The sequence below is a fragment of the Fukomys damarensis genome, unplaced genomic scaffold (assembly GCF_012274545.1).
Source record: "Fukomys damarensis isolate Sample0158 unplaced genomic scaffold, DMR_v1.0_HiC HiC_scaffold_16, whole genome shotgun sequence".
Taxonomy (NCBI): domain Eukaryota; kingdom Metazoa; phylum Chordata; class Mammalia; order Rodentia; family Bathyergidae; genus Fukomys; species Fukomys damarensis.
The window spans coordinates 50818344-50834623 of NW_022900928.1; the positions used below are offsets into that span (position 1 = coordinate 50818344).

Consider the following 16280-nt stretch of genomic DNA (forward strand, 5'->3'; position numbering starts at 1 on the left):
TGTGTGTGTGTGTGTATAGTGTCATTTCTATCTAACCTGCTTATTATTCTAATCAGTGTCACTGCAGGTGTCTTCGGACCCTCAATGGCTAGTAGCAGCCGAGAGGCCTCTTAGACTTTGTGGCTGTCAATCATGTTGCCATAACAGTCATGCTATAAACCTTTCCACCAAAAAAGAGAAGAGGCCAAGGAGTTGGAGAACTAATAGCAGTAATCTCAGGAGTCCCTCAATGAGGGATCAACAGGCAGCCTGATTATACCAGGTGTATGTACTCTAGAGTCTCAGGAAGATCCTGAAGAAACACCAGGGTGAAACATTGTTGTGGGACTGAATTCGGCTGCTGAGAAAGCACTAATTAACCTGTCTGAATTGAATCTGTATAGTAGTAGCACTAAGGAAGCCAAATGCATCTGGCATCTACACAGTGTTCCCATTTTGGAAGTACTTATCAAGTAATATATCATTGGGACAGCACTTCCCAGGCAAGTAACAAAGAACTCAAGCAATATGCAATCAATGTGTAACATACTATATTAATATACTAAGAAGATGACTAAAAACACATTAATGCATTTTGTAGAGAGAAAATAAGAGAAACCGAGAAACACAGAGTATCTCTAAATCTGAATGTTTTGGGTACAAATTGCCTTCCAGGAGAAAGGAAACTCTAAGACTACCTTCAAAGACCAAAGATTTTCATTGTTTTTATTTCCCAAACACTTCTTAGTTGCTATAAGTAAGGCTCAGTGAAACTCAATTAAAATCCTTGCTGTAATGTCCATGTTTTGATACTTTTAGTAGGTAGAGTCTAGGATTTCTCCAACATGAAACTATTAATCTTTGGGGCTTGAAAATGCTTAGTTATAAGGGGTCATCTGTGTACCGTAGAACGACTAGAAGATTGCCTGGCCTCTATCTACAAGATGCCAAATAGCAGGTCCCTCTCCTGTTGAGAGAGGCAAAACAATCAAATCAAATGTTCTCTTGAGGCAGGAGTGGAAGGCATATAATCCCTAATTGAGAACCCCCAATATAAGCAAATGGTTTATGGCTAAACATTTATAAATTCATTTAGATCATTTTTGTGAATAGTTCTGCTGTAAGTCTGAAATAATCGAGATTTTGATGCAAATATATAGCATTTATTCAGCAAAAAAAACTTATGGCCAGTTTTTAATACATCATAGAAATTCAATCCCTACTCACTAAAAAATTGAAAATACAGAGAAATAGTACTTGAAACGGAAATTACTCGATGTGCAAAGATGCATTGTTACCACTTGGTGGCAGAAAATCCTAATATATAGTTATTTCCATCTACAACAACTAAAAATCAGTGAAAATCTGAAAAGTCATGCCTGTAACACTTTTGAACATACAAGGGGAATCAGTTTGAAATATGCGTACTATTTGAACCTTAGAGATTCTTGTGTTTGTAGACTGCTGACGTGCAGTCAGGAGCAAGAATTGAGGAGTCTGTTAGCTGCAAGCAGAAAGGGCTGACATCAACCTTTTTCCTGACGCACGTATACCTATAACGCTTTCCAATTCTTCACGCAGTACTATTTCTTTACCACATTTTCTAAGCATTTTATGCTTTTACTTTCTTATATCCTAATAATGAGTTTGACATTAGAAAGAAATGTTTCTCATCCTGTGGCTTAATTGTAGGATCAGAGTGAGGATTGCTTTTTTGAAGAACAATCGTGCTCCTATCTTTGGAATTTCCTACAATATTGGGTATAGAAACAGTGCTGGAAGTCTCTGATTCCCCACCAGTATTAAATGCCTAAATTCAGGAACAAAGCAATTAACTTGAAAGTGTATACACTATATTCAGTCATCAAGAGATGCAGGTGTGAAATAAAACTATTTTATAGTATGCCTGTTAACTTCTTGCTTTGGGATCAAGCAGATGTATGTTTGAATTCTGGCCCTGTCTCTTGTCTGAAAGAGGACTTCAGATAAGTCATTTGTCTTTTAAGTCTCAACTATCATTACTTCAGAGAAGGATAAGTATCTACTACATGGCTTTAGGTCTATTTCACAACCAGCTTTAATCTAGTCAATATGTTTGGAGATACTTTGCCAAACATTGTTTTTTACTGATATGCCAAGCCCATAACTCAGTCATTTAGAGTATTAAATACTCAGTGATTCCTAACCTCTTTGAGTATCATAATCTCTAAGGTCTTATTAAAATACATATTTCTAAGATGGTGTCAGATTTGGACTTGATAGATCTGAAGAACAGCATTGGGAATTTGCACAAAAACATGTGGAAATGAGGCCCTGGTGAAACAGACACAGTTGAAATTACTATTTTATGTGTTTGCATCATTTAATTTTTAGTAGCAGCAGCCCTGGATAATGGCTAACAATGACAGTTCCTGGATATACAGCTAAGAAAAATGTTCTTTACTACCATTACTCTTCAAACTTTTCAATGAAATTGAAAGGGAAGCACTACTTCCAAATTCATTCCTGGAAGCAAGTATCACTTTGATTCCCAAACCAGGGAAAGATACAACTAAAAAGGAGAAGTACAGACCAATCTCCTTAATGGATATAGATGCAAAAATCCTTAATAAGATACTAGCAAACAGAATACAGAGGATTATTAAGAAGATCATCCATCCTGACCAAGTTGGATTTATTCCAAGGATGCAAGGGTGGTTCAACATACAAAAGTCAATAAATGTAATACATTATATTAAAAAGTCAAGGACAAAAACCATATGACCCTCGAAATAGATGCAGAAAAAGCATTTGATAAAATTCAACACCCATTCATGATAAAAACCCTGCAAAAAATTGGAATAGATGGTCTATACCTCAATTTAATAAAGGCTATCTATGAAAAACCATCAGCCAACATCATATTGAATGGCCAATAAACTGAAGGCCTTCATGTTAAAATCAGGAACAAGACAAGGATGCCCATTATCACCACTTCTCTTCAATATACTTCTGGAAACATTAGCCACAGCAATTAAACAAGAGAAAGAAATTAAAGCAATAAAGATAGGAAAGGAAGAAGTTAAACTATCATTATTTGCTGATAATATGATACTCTATATTGAAGATCCAGAAAACTCCACCAAAAAACTTCTAGACTTAATTGACAGATTCAGTAGAGTATCTGGATACGAGGTGAATACCCAAAAATCAAGAGCCTTCTTATACACAAATAACAGACACATGGAGAGAGAAATAAGGGAAAAAATTCCTTTTACAATAGCATCCAAAAAAATGAAGTATCTAGGAATCAATCTAACAAAAGAAACAAAAGATCTCTACACTGAAAACTAAAGCACTCTGAAAAAAGAAATTGAAGAGGATATAAAAAAATGGAAAGATATCCCCTGCTCCTGGGTAGGAAGAATCAACATAGTGAAAATGGCCATACTACCAAAACTGCTATATACATTCAATGCAATGCCAATTGAAATTCCAACACTATATTTCACAGAACTAGAAAAAAAAATCCAAAAATTCATTTGGAACCATAAGAGACCTAGAATAGCAAAAGCCATCCTAGGCAACAGACACATGGCACCAGGTGTAACAATTCCCAATTTGTAACTATACTACAAAACCACTGTGATAAAAACACCATGGTACTGGCAAGGAAATAGGCCTGAGGATCAGTAGAACAGACTGGAAGACACAAAAACAAATGCAGATGTACTTAGCTACCTCATCTTTGACAAAGGAGCTCACCATCCTCAGTGGAGGAAAGATAGCCTCTTTAATAAATGGTGTTGGAAAAACTGGATATCAACCTGCCACAGATTAAAATTAGACCCTTATCTTTCGCCATGCACTAAATTAAAATCCAAATGGATTAAAGATCTAAATATTAAAACAGAAACATTAAATTTGATGGAAGGTAAGTTAGGCAGAACTCTGGAAGACATTGGTATAGGAAAAGACTTTATGAACAAATCCTCAGTAGCACGGGAACTAGCAGAAAGAATCAACAACTGGGATCTCATCTTACTAAAAAGCTTCTGTACTTCAAAAGAAACCATCAGCAGAACTAAGAGACAACGTGCAATGTGGGAAAAAATTTTTACCAGTTCTTCTCAGACAAAGGACTATTATCAGGATATATAAAGAACTCTAAACAATCAGCCCCCCAAATATAAAGACCCGATTCAAAAATGGGCATCCGAAATGAGCAGACATTTCTCAGACAAAGAAGTGAAAGCAGCAAGAAAATATATGAAAAAATGTTCCACATCACTGGTCATTCGAGAGATGCAGATGAAAACAACACTGAGATTCCACCTCACCCCACAAAGAATGGCTGCTATCAAGAAATCACACAATAACAAATGTTGGCGGGGTTGTGGGGAGAAAGGAACCCTCCTCCATTGTTGGTGGGAGTGCAGACTAGTGCAACCACTATGGAAATCAATATGGAGATACCTCAAAGAGCTTGGACTGGAGGTTCCATTTGACCCAGCCATCCCTCTGTTGGGTATCTTTCCAAGAGAACTAAAAGAATCATATCACAGAGAAGTATGTGCACCCATGTTTATAGCGGCACAGTTTGTAATAGCTAAATCTTGGAAACAACCTATTTGCCCATCCGTTGGAAACTGGATAAAGAAGTTGTGGTTTTTCTATAAAATGGAATATTACTCAGCCATAAAGAGCGAGAGAATAGATTCATTCATAGGAAAATGGATACATATTGAAGATATACTCCTAAGTGAAATAAATAAGTCCCACATGTGTAAATACCGAATAGTTTCCCTGGTGTGAATATTCTGCAACAATGCATAAGATTCTAATAAGATTACTGACATTTAGAAATGGGAGGAAAGGAGCTAAAGGTGTAGGGAAGGTGGGATGGGTAGGGGAAGAGTAAAAAGGGAAAAGAAAAAAATGTGAGAGAATGAAAAGATGAAAATAAAGTGTTTGTAGATGGGGGAGGGGAGGAGGGGGTGAAGGGAGGGCAGAGGTAAGGGGAAAAAAATGAGAATCAAGACTTGTCATGTAGAGGTACAAGATCCCAACAATGAATGTAACTATACTGTATTCCTAAAATGTACCAATAAACTCAATTAAAGCTGAAAAAAAAAAAAGAAAAAGAAAAAAGTTCTTACTGAATCCAGCGCAGAAAAAACTGACTCAACGTGGAATAACAACCTAAAAAACTTCAAGGGTGATGTTTTCTTATTGAAACAGTGCAGTTATTTAGAAAGTTATTTATTATTTTCAGGAACCCATTTCATCACTATGAATGTATTTAATGCCACTGAATTATATATGAAAAATAGTTAAAATGGTAGATCTTATCTAAGTATAATTTTCTATAGTAAAACAAATCTTAAAAAATCAGTTGTCTATACCTATCAACTCCCTAGTTATCTGGGCTGTTATGCATAAGACTAATACTCATAACCTCTTTTCCATAAGAAAGCACAGTGGGCCATATTGCCGATTATACAACTCTCATGTGTATAAAAAAGACTAAAAATATAATACCCAAAATTCCATCTTTTCTTTTTAATTTCCACATCACAATATTTAGAATATATGAATGAAGTTAAGCTTGTAAGATGTATCATTCACAAATTTTATATCATTAAAAGTGATTATTAATAATACATTACTTGGTGTGCCTGTCACAAGAAATTTGCTCCAAGAAATATGTCACAAATGGATACAATTCCAAGTATATCCACTATCTAAAGTTTCTGAAAAGTCATCACGTCATTTAGCCTTCCTCAGTTTTTTATGTAGTATATGCAACTAATTTAACGAACATAAGTAACATAAATGATTAAAGGGATCAATTAAACTGTAAAATATTTTTGGTTGAACACTTCTTTAGAGATAAGCTGTTCATCTTCTCCTATTAACATTTCCCCTTCATCCTTCTGTCTATCCATACTTCCTATCTGCTCACATATGCCTTCGCAGTACCACACACTTGGTACCACCAGTACGAAAACACAGAGCTGAACTGAGACATGGACTACGTCATCAAGAAGTCAGTTTGTCTCTTGGTCTGGGAATTGGCTAACGTACCATGACCAAATGTGACTCCACCAGAGAAGAGTAAAGAGAGGAATATATTAACATGTAAGTAGAAAAGCACACTTCTCACCATGTGCTTTGATAAGTATTTAGTCTCATTTATTTCAATTATTATTTGAGACTTTAGGTGAGTAAATTCAAGCCTAAGAAGGCCATAAAATTAGTCTAAATCAGTAGCCAGAAAGTGGTGAGAAAAATCAAGATGAGTGTGTGTGTTGTTGTTGCCATACCCACCCTCAAAATACTAATTTTGTCACTATTTTGCAATCAGTGTGCGCTAGCTTCCAAATTCACTCCAAAATTATAATTTTCCATTAGCATTCCTGTTTATGCCACTCACTGATTCATTTATTTAATATTACTTTTCCAGGCCCATCCATTTACATGTTTTAATTTGATTCCTTTCATTTTCTGTTTGAATTCTTTTTCTAGATATTTTAGGCCTATTTTAGGTCTTATTTCTGTGTCTTCACATCATTTCCAAATTGTTGTTATATTTGGTTTTCCTACTGTTTGTGTTGCAAGAACTTTACACATATTAACATGTTTTAATATTATAAACAATCCTTGGCTGCTAACATTAAAACTGCACACATCCTGCAAATAAGTAACAGTCTTAGGCAGAATTTTAACTAGAACACACATACCAGTGCATTATAGTGATGTAATTCTCTTATAAAATATTTGAACTTAATTGTCTGTGTTTCTTAAGTGTTCTCTTCATGATAACCATTATCAAGAGACTGGCCAGGGTTAGCAAGTTTTTTGGGGAAAGAGCCATATAATTAATATTTTAGGATTCATTGGTCACATACAGTTTCTGTCACATATTCTTTTTTATTTTTTTTTCCATAGCCCTTTAAAATGTAGACACAAACAAAACACACATCCCTAAAGGAAAAAAAAAAAAATTCTTTATCTTGCAGTCTGGTAAAAAACAGGCTAATGAATAAGTATGGCCTGAGAGCTGCTGTTTGTTAAATCTCCAAATTATCCTCCTAACCACTATACAGTAAAAATTGACTTTGTCGCTATGGTGTATACATTGTTTACCATTTCATAACTCTCTCTTATTTGTACTATTTTTAAATGCAGTCTAGATCACCCATATCTCATAGGCAACCCAAAAAAAACTTCTCTGACTAGCAAGATTCTGTAAATTTTCAACAACCCTAAATGGTGATTGTCTTGGAAGATCACGGATTATTCTCATGTTGTCTTCTAGCTATTTCATTCGCAGGTCAATCTGCCATATTGGTATGGCTGAGTCCCAGACTGTGAGAGCCCGGAGAGAATTCATGCATAACCCTCATGATCATATGCCATCTTCAACCTCCGTGTCAGCCTGGGATGCTGTTCTTTGGGAATTCTTCCCAATCTTAATAGGGCTCATTTGTTGAGGGTTTACCTCACACCAAATCTCTCCTTTGGGCTCTGATTTGAAATGGAAAATGGCTGATATACTTGTGGCTGATGTGGTAGAAAAGAAACGGAGAGACTGAAGATCAGATAGGTTTTAGGAGTGTTTCTATGTTGTTGGGAGTTTTAAAAATATTCTGGTAGAAAACAAAATAATTTTCCTCCCTCCTTGGTTGTATTTCCCTGAAGCAGCCGTGTAGTGTAGTACAGTTCCAGCCACTGAGGTCTAGTAACAGGAACCACTAGGAGGTGTTTATGAGGGTGGCAGCAGAGCCCGTGAGAATGCCCTACCTTTTGTCCTTACTCCTTCAAGTCCCAACAGAAAGCATATGGGCATTTGACTATGCTAAAAAGTCCAAGAAAATCACAGTCACTCCTAATGACAATCTAACTGAAAAGTTTAAGGAGAGAGGGGATAAACCATAAATGTCTTGTTTAAACCAGCAGGGTCTGGGTTTTTAATTATGTATGACTGAACACAATCCCTATCTAATTCATTCCTTCCTAATTTCCCTTTAAGGGAACCCCAACTGTGAGTATGCAACAAAAAAGGAAGCAAATACTCTCATCATCAAGAATTTTGCTTCTCCAAATGAGTGGACTAATGCATCTCTAGGACACAGTGTTTATTACGAACCGTGCTGACCAATAGACCCATTAAATTCCTGCAGTGCCTCTTTTAACAGTTTCTTGATTACTGACCAACAAGGAGGCACAAACTGTTGCCTGTGTCTGCTCTCCACCAGAGCTACAGTTAAGTTAATCATATCCACCTTCAGGCCCCTGTGATTCCTTTCAGTTTAGCCTTCTTTGAACACTAGCCTTGTATCCCATCACCAATAAGGGCTGAGCTTAATATATATGTCTTAAATACACAAGTAATTTTTCTTTGCTAATTGGATGTAGGCTTGTTTCTACCTCTCTATAACAAACTATTTGAAAGCTGTTAACCTTTTAATTGCCTCTGAATATTTATCATTTCTCTGAGAAGATAACCCAGATTATATGTATAAGCATATATTTTCAAATATTATCTTACCTGGTTTTTGTCAAGTGATAATTTTGAAAGGTCCTCATGACTTCCCAAAATTCCAAATTTCTTTTCTTCATTTCTCTTTTAAAGGCAGATAATAAAATGAATACAATCACATAGCCATCTTTTCACTTTCCATTCCATATTTTAAAAGCCATTTGGTCTAATTCCCCCACAAGTTTTAATGACAGAAATATTCTTATTGGGTTCTTCCTTTTCTAAGTATAAGGACATTTCCTTTGGATATTGCGTTCTCTCAGATTGCAATTCTAATCAGACCTAAAAATTGCACACTAAATTACATTAAGTAAAGTAAGAGAATTTTTCCCCACTTAACCTACTGATTCCTGTAAGTCATATATCTGGAAGAATGCCATAAATTACATTTTTAAAAATTCCTGCAAAATAGTTATAACAATAACTATTTAAAGTATGGCTTTGGAATTCTCAATGTATTTATTTGATCTAATCATCATGATATAGGTACAATTTTATTCATGTGCCAAGTCGAGGAAGCTAGAAGTCAGAGACCTTTTTATCTTTTTTTGGTGGGGGGTACCAGGGATCTAACTCAGGAGGCAGGAATGGTACCAGTGAGCTAAATCACCAGCTCAGCTTGTTATTTTTTTGAGAGCCCAAAGTAATAAGTGTCAAAGCAATAATTGAGGGACATGTTTCTCCTTTATTAAATGATCAAATCTTGTTAACACAAGATTACTTCAATTATTTGGTTCATTTGCCCATCCAGTATAGGAAAGAAGACCATCTATAAATTTCTAATGCCAGTCATCCAGTATTTATAGATTTCATAGTTATAGAAAGTTTCATACTTCCTAAGATAGCTTACTGCTCTACTGAACAGATATTATTGTTGCAGTTTGTTCTTACAAAAAAAAAACTAAAATTGGACTATTTGTAAATTTTGGTCATTGACTTTTTTCCTGTTTTTGAAGAAATAAAAAATGTGTACTCCCTAATCAAAAGTGGTTATTTTCTAGCTTAATTTATTTTTACTTTTTGTTAGTAAAAATGATTACAGCTCCTTGTGGGGACTTAGTACATGTACAAACCATGCTTTATTTCTTTTTTTAATCCTCTTCACCTCTTTTTCCTCCCTCTCCCTCCATCTCTTGATTCCCTTTCCATTTGAAAAAGATCAGCGTCCCTACTTCCTATTATCTATTTTTTTATTTTGCTCTTTATTATACTTTGGGCTTCTCAGAAAGTGGATGTTTTAAAGACATTATTGTTCTCTTTCAATCTTCCTTTTTCAGAGGAAACAGCCAGCTGCTTCATTCCCTGTCATGTGATACTACATCCAAACCTGTCCCTGCCCAGATCCTCCTCTACTCTGTATGCACCGAGTGCCGCAGTGCTCCCCCTGGGTGTAGTGTTCTGCACTCAGCAGAGATTCTTGATGGGGAAAGCAACTGCCCCTGGCCAACTCTCAGCTATACACAATAATCCACATGGGCATTAATAAAATCTGACCATGCAGCAAGCATCTTACCCTTCATCTCAGTACTCATGGTTTCTGAGATTGCACTTTCTCATGGGATTATTTTTTTCCAATTAGAATCCTTATCCTTTTCTTTTTTTTTTCTCGAGCTCCATATGGGCAGTTGGTTTCTGAACTTTGGAATGTAGAAGTTGAGCTGGCCAGTTCCCACCAGCCATAAACAATTACTGATAATTTACCTAGCTCTATAAATTGAAAGTTTATAATTGAAATGAGGAACTTGTACCCATAAGAGCAAAAACAAAACCAAATAACTTTCCTTTTCTATATGCACTCAGATAATGCAATGAATAATTTGTTTCATTTCATGAATTTCTCTTATACTTTATTAAGTAGAAAATGCCCAATATGTTCATGGACACAAGTGAAGGGACTACATTATATCATATCATTGCATTTGGGGACAGCGGATATGTTATCAAAGACCACTTGTTTTTAGAAGTAGTGACTCAGGGATCTGCGATCTCCCCAAATGCGCACCACCACATCCAGCAAGGAAGAGCCCTTGAAACACCCCCACGACCTGACTCCCCCCCCCGTTCTCAAGCCTCCTGATTGGGCCAGTCCTTGGACCCACTCTGCAGAGGCATACGTGGTCGTGAAGAGTATTTTTCTGAGCTCCCAACTTAGATGCATCTTTAAGGAAAGGGCAGGGGAAATCTGTAACAGAACTGAGTGGAGTTCAACCCTGCGGGTTGGGAAACTCAATTTAGGCCTGTGGACTGAGGCCAGTCTGAGTCGCGGGGACCTGCCGTTGGCTAGCTGAGATCAGGGAATTTGGTTCTACACATGGCTGTACACGTGGTATAATATGACAACAGAGACATAGTCTGAAAGAGGCCCTTCAAATTCTTTTTTTTTTTCTTTTCCTCATTCCACCCTGCAAATTCATTCTTTTTTCTATCCTCTTTCTCCAACTCAGTCTCTTGCTCCACCATATTATCCCTCATCTCCCTTTTTATTCCTACTCGTGCCCTAACTCAGACTTCTTCTTTTATCATTTTTTCTTTTTTTCTTTATGTTCTTTTATACTGTCATTTTACCTCACTCAAGGCTCTGTAGCTTCAAGGGAAGGTTAGCCCTGTTACTGTTAAGGGGATATATTCTTGTCCTTATTCCTGCACTCTGTCTATCTCCTTTGAAGCTAATAGTTTCATAAAGATTGTATGGTCATTCTACATCCTCTGGCTTCACTTGAAACCTTCTCCAATTCTTTCACTTATCTACTCCTCTTGTCCTAACTAAGTCTAAGCCCCCGTGGTAATGGTAAAGATACTATATTGAAAAGCTTATTCACTGCAAACATATTTTGGGCTGCTTCTTGATATTAATTTAATTCACATGGTTTAAAGGTTATAGATTACTGACTACCACAAGTGGTCAATTTTCAAGCTGTGCTTGATCCCATTGGACTGCTGAATGTATCAATTGGGATAAAGGATTGTGATTGATTTAATGAGCTGTTTTCTCCGATATTATGAAAATGAGGATGTCTATGAGTCATTAGAGACTCAAAAGCTAAAGAACAGCGATATCAGGAAGATTTAAGTAATAACCCAGAAATTAAACCAAGGACAACCCAACAGCAAAAATAAAAATGGGAAAACACTTAAGCAAGACACAAAGACAGACTTCCAGTTCAACAATGGCAAACAGTAGAGCAAATGAGGATGAAAAGTCTGGACACCCTGGACCCATAACACAGAAGGTAACAAAACAGATCAATCAGGCTCTAGAAAAATTCAAATCAGAAATAATTTCCCAGTTAACCATAGAGATGGTGAGCAAAATGGAAGTCATGATCCAAGACTCTAGTACAGAAACGGACAAAAAAAATAGAAGGGCTCAAGACCATGATAGAAGCCATGAAGACTCAGCATAAGAAAGAAATGGAAACAATGAATGCCCAACAGAGGAAAGAAATGGAATCCATAAAACAGATTCAAACAGATATCCAGGAGATTAAAAACTCTATTGAAAGTGTACACAACAGAATAAAAGATTGCGAAGATAGAATTTCAGACATAGAAGATAGGATTGCAGTCAGTGACCATGAAAAAAGAGGTCTCTCAAAAACAGTAAGGGATCATGAGAAATCTATCCAACAACTTCTAGATAATGCCAAGAAAAACAACATAAGTCTGATAGGAATCCATGAAATAGTAGGAGAAAACACAAATGACTTAAAAAAGCTCTTCACAGAATTAATGACAGAAAGCTTCCAAACAGAAAGGAAGAATTAGACATACAGATAAGTGAGGCATATAGAACTCCAACTAGCCACAATCAAAAAAAATCTACACCTAGACATATAATAATCAAGATCCCAGAAATCCCAACAGAAAGACAAAATACTACAAGCAGGAAAGGAAAGAAATAAATCACATGCAAAGGAAAGCCCATTTGAATCACAGCAGACTTTTCAACACAAACTCTTAGGTCAAGGAGGGCCTGGAGTGAGGTATTTCAAGTCCTAAAAGAAAACAACCTTCAACCTAGACTGATGTATCCTGCAAAACTCTCTTTCAAAATGGACAGGGAAATAAGATACTTCCACAACAAAGAACACCTGAGAAACATCATGAACACCAAACCGGCACTACAAGGAATTCTAAACAATATCCTAGAAAAGGACAATGAAGGTCAAAATACCATGAGGCCCAACAGACCAAATCAAATAGGCAAGGCAAGGAACTAAAAGGAGAGGGGAGAAAAATTAAAAAGAGTTAACAAAAGGAGAATAACATGACAATAATAAGTCAGAACATATCAGTTATAACCATCCATATTAATGGCCTCAATTCACCAATCAAGAGAAATAGACTGGCAGGATGGATTAAGAAGCAAAATCCAACAATATCTTGTATACAAGAAACACAACTAGTGCAAAAAGAAGCCCATAGACTGAAAGTGAAAGGATGGAAAACAATTCTCCACACATCAAGAGCCAAGAAAAAAGCAGGGGTAGCAATCTTATTCTCAGATAAAGTAAATTTCAAACCAAAACTCATTAAGAGAGACAAAGAAGGACACTACATCCTTGTAAAGGGAACAATTCAAGAGGAAGAGATGACAATCATAAACATATATGCAGCAAATATAAATGCCCCCAACTATATAAAACAAATATTAAGTAACATAAAAAACCAAATAAGCACAAATACAATTGTAGTGGGGATTTAAATACCCCATTATCACAATTTGACAGATCATCTAGGCAGAAAATCAACAATGAAATAATAGAACTGAACCAAGCTTTGGAACACATGGACTTAATAGATGTCTACAGAGTATTCCACCCCACAAAGTCAGAATATACATTCATTTCAGCTGCACGTGGATCATTCTCCAAGATAGACCACATATTGGCTCACAGAACAGGTCTGAATAAATGCAAAATAATTGAGGTTTTCCCCTTATATTATCAGATCATAGTGCAATCAAGCTGGAGATCAATAGCACAAGAAACTGTAGAAACTTCACAAGCACATGGACTGAACAACACTCCTGAACATTCAATGGATTACAGAGGAAATTAAAGAAGAAATTAGACAGTTTTTACAAATAAAAGAAAGTGCCAATACAACATACAGGAATCTATGGGACACAATGAAAGCAGTTCTACGGGGAAAATTCATAGCACTGAATGCCCACAGTAGGAAAACAGAGCAAGCTCAAATAAACAACCTAATGATGAATCTTAGACTCCTAGAAAAACAAGAGCAAGAAAAACCCAAAGCTCAAACAAGAGAGGAAATTATAAATTCGAGCAGAAATCAATGCAGTGGAAACTAAGAAAATGATACAAAAAATAAATGAAACAAAGAGTTGGTTTTTCGAAGGAATAAATAAAATTGACAAACCCTTAGCTAATCTTATCAAAAAAAGGAAAGAAAAGGCTCAGACCCATGAAATCAGGAATTAAAAAGCAAAGTTAAAACAGATCCAATAGAAATCCAGAAGATCGTTAATACCTACTATGAGAACCTGTACTTCAATAAAATGGAAAACACAGAAGAAATGGACAGATTTTTAGATACTTATGAATTACCAAAGTTGAACAAAGAAGATAAAAACATTTTAAACGCCCCAATTACAGTCAGTGAAATTGAAAATGTAATTAAAAATTTACCAACAAAGAAAAGCCCAGGCGCTGGTGGATTCACTGCTGAATTTTACAAAACATTTAGAGAAGAACTACTGCCATTACTCTTCAAATTTTTCAATGAAATTGAAAGGGAAGCTATACCAAATTCATTTCCTGGAAGTAAGCATCACTTTGATTCTCTAACCAGGGAAAGACACAATTACAAAAGAGAACTACAGGCCAATCTCCTTAATGAATATAGATGCAAAAATCCTTAATAAGATACTAGCAAACAGAATACAGAGGATCACCAAGAAGATCACACATCCTGATCAAGTCGGATTTATTCCAAGGATGCAAGGGTGGTTCAACATGCGTATGTCAATAAATATAATACATTATATTAAAAAAAGTCAAGGACAAAAACTATATGATCCTCTCAATAGATGCAGAAAAAGCATTTGACAAAATTCAACACCTATTCATGATAAAACCCTGCAAAAAATTGGAATAGATGGTCTATATCTCAACTTAATAAAGGCTATCTGTGAAAAACCAACAGCCAACATCATAATAAATGGCCAAAAACTGAAAACCTTCACATTAAAATCAGGAACAAGACAAGGATGCCCACTATCACCACTCCTCTTTGATATAGTTCTCGAAACATTAGCCACAGCAATTAGACAAGAGAAAGAAATTAAAGCAATAAAGATAGGAAAGGAAGAAGTTGAATTGTCATTATGTGCTGATGATGTGATTCTCTACATTGAAGACCCAAAAACTCCACCAGAAGACTTCTAGACATAATTGACAAATTCAGTAGAGTAGCTGGATACAAGATGAACACCCAAAAATCAATAGCCTTCTTGTACACAAATAACAGACTCACTGAGAGAGAAATAAGCGAAAAAAATATTTTTACAATAGCATCCAAAAAATTGAAGTATCTAGGAATCAATCTAACAAAAGAAGGAAAATATCTCTATACTGAAAACTATAGCACTCTGGAAGAAATTGAAGAGGATATTAAAAAAGGAAAGATATCCCCTGCTCCTGGGTAGGAAGAATCAACATAGTGAAAATGGCCATACTACCAAAACTGCTATACAGATTCAATGCAATGCCAATTGAAATTCCAACACTATATTTCACAGAACTAGAAAAAAAAATCCAAAAATTCATTTGGAACCATAAGAGACCTAGAATAGCAAAAGCCATCCTAGGCAACAGACACATGGCAGCAGGTATAACAATTCCTAATTTGAAACTTTACTATAAAGCCACTGTGATAGAAACAGCACGGTACTGGCAAAGAAACAGGCCTGAGGATGAGTGGCACAGATTGGAAGACACAAAAACAAATCCAGATGTACTCAGCTACCCAATCTTCGACAAAGGAGCTAACCATCCTTAGTTGAGGAAAGATAGCCTCTTTAATAAATGGTGTTGGAAAAACTGGATCTCAACCTGCCACAGAATAAAACTGGACCCTTATCTTTCACTATGAACTAAACTAAAATCCAAGTGGATTAAAGATCTAAATATTAAAATAGAGACACTAAATTTGCTGGAAGGTAAGTTAGGCAGAACTCTGCAAGACAGTGGCATAGGAAAAGATTTTATGAACAAATCCTCAGTAGCACGGGAACTAACAGAAAGAATCAACAAGTGGAATCTCATCTTATTAAAAAGCTTCTGTACTGCAAAAGAAACCATCAGCAGAACTAAGAGACAACGTGCAATGTGGGAAAAAATTTTTACCAGCTGCTCCTCAGATAAAGGACTATTATCTAGAATATAGAAAGAGCTCAAAACAATCAGCCCCCAAATATAAAGACCCGATTCAAAAATGGGCATCCGAAATGAACAGACATTTCTCAGACAAAGAAGTAAAAGCAGCAAGTAAATATATGAAAAAATGCTCCACATCACTGATCATTTGAGAGATGCAGATGAAAACAACACTGAGATTTCACCTCACCCCACAAAGAATGGCTGCTATCAAGAAATCACACCATAACAAATGTTGGTGGGGTTCTGGGGAGAAAGGAACCCTTCTCCATTGTTGGTGGGAGAGCAGACTGGTGCAACCACTATGGAAATCAATATGGAGATACCTCAAAGAGCTGGGACTAGAGGTTCCATTTGACCCAGCCATCCCTCTG

At 36.1% G+C, this 16280-nt stretch overlaps 1 protein-coding gene across 2 annotated transcripts in view; it reads right to left on the reverse strand.

The window, feature by feature from the left end:
• Trpc6 (transient receptor potential cation channel subfamily C member 6) overlaps positions 1–16280 on the reverse strand; it is a 123178-nt gene that overhangs the window by 2237 nt on the left and 104661 nt on the right. For both annotated transcript variants that reach the window (XM_010642037.2, XM_033764298.1), the window contains exon 10: positions 8513–8587. In XM_010642037.2, coding sequence (XP_010640339.1) covers positions 8513–8587 — 75 coding nt within the window. The remainder of the gene's footprint in view (positions 1–8512; positions 8588–16280) is intronic.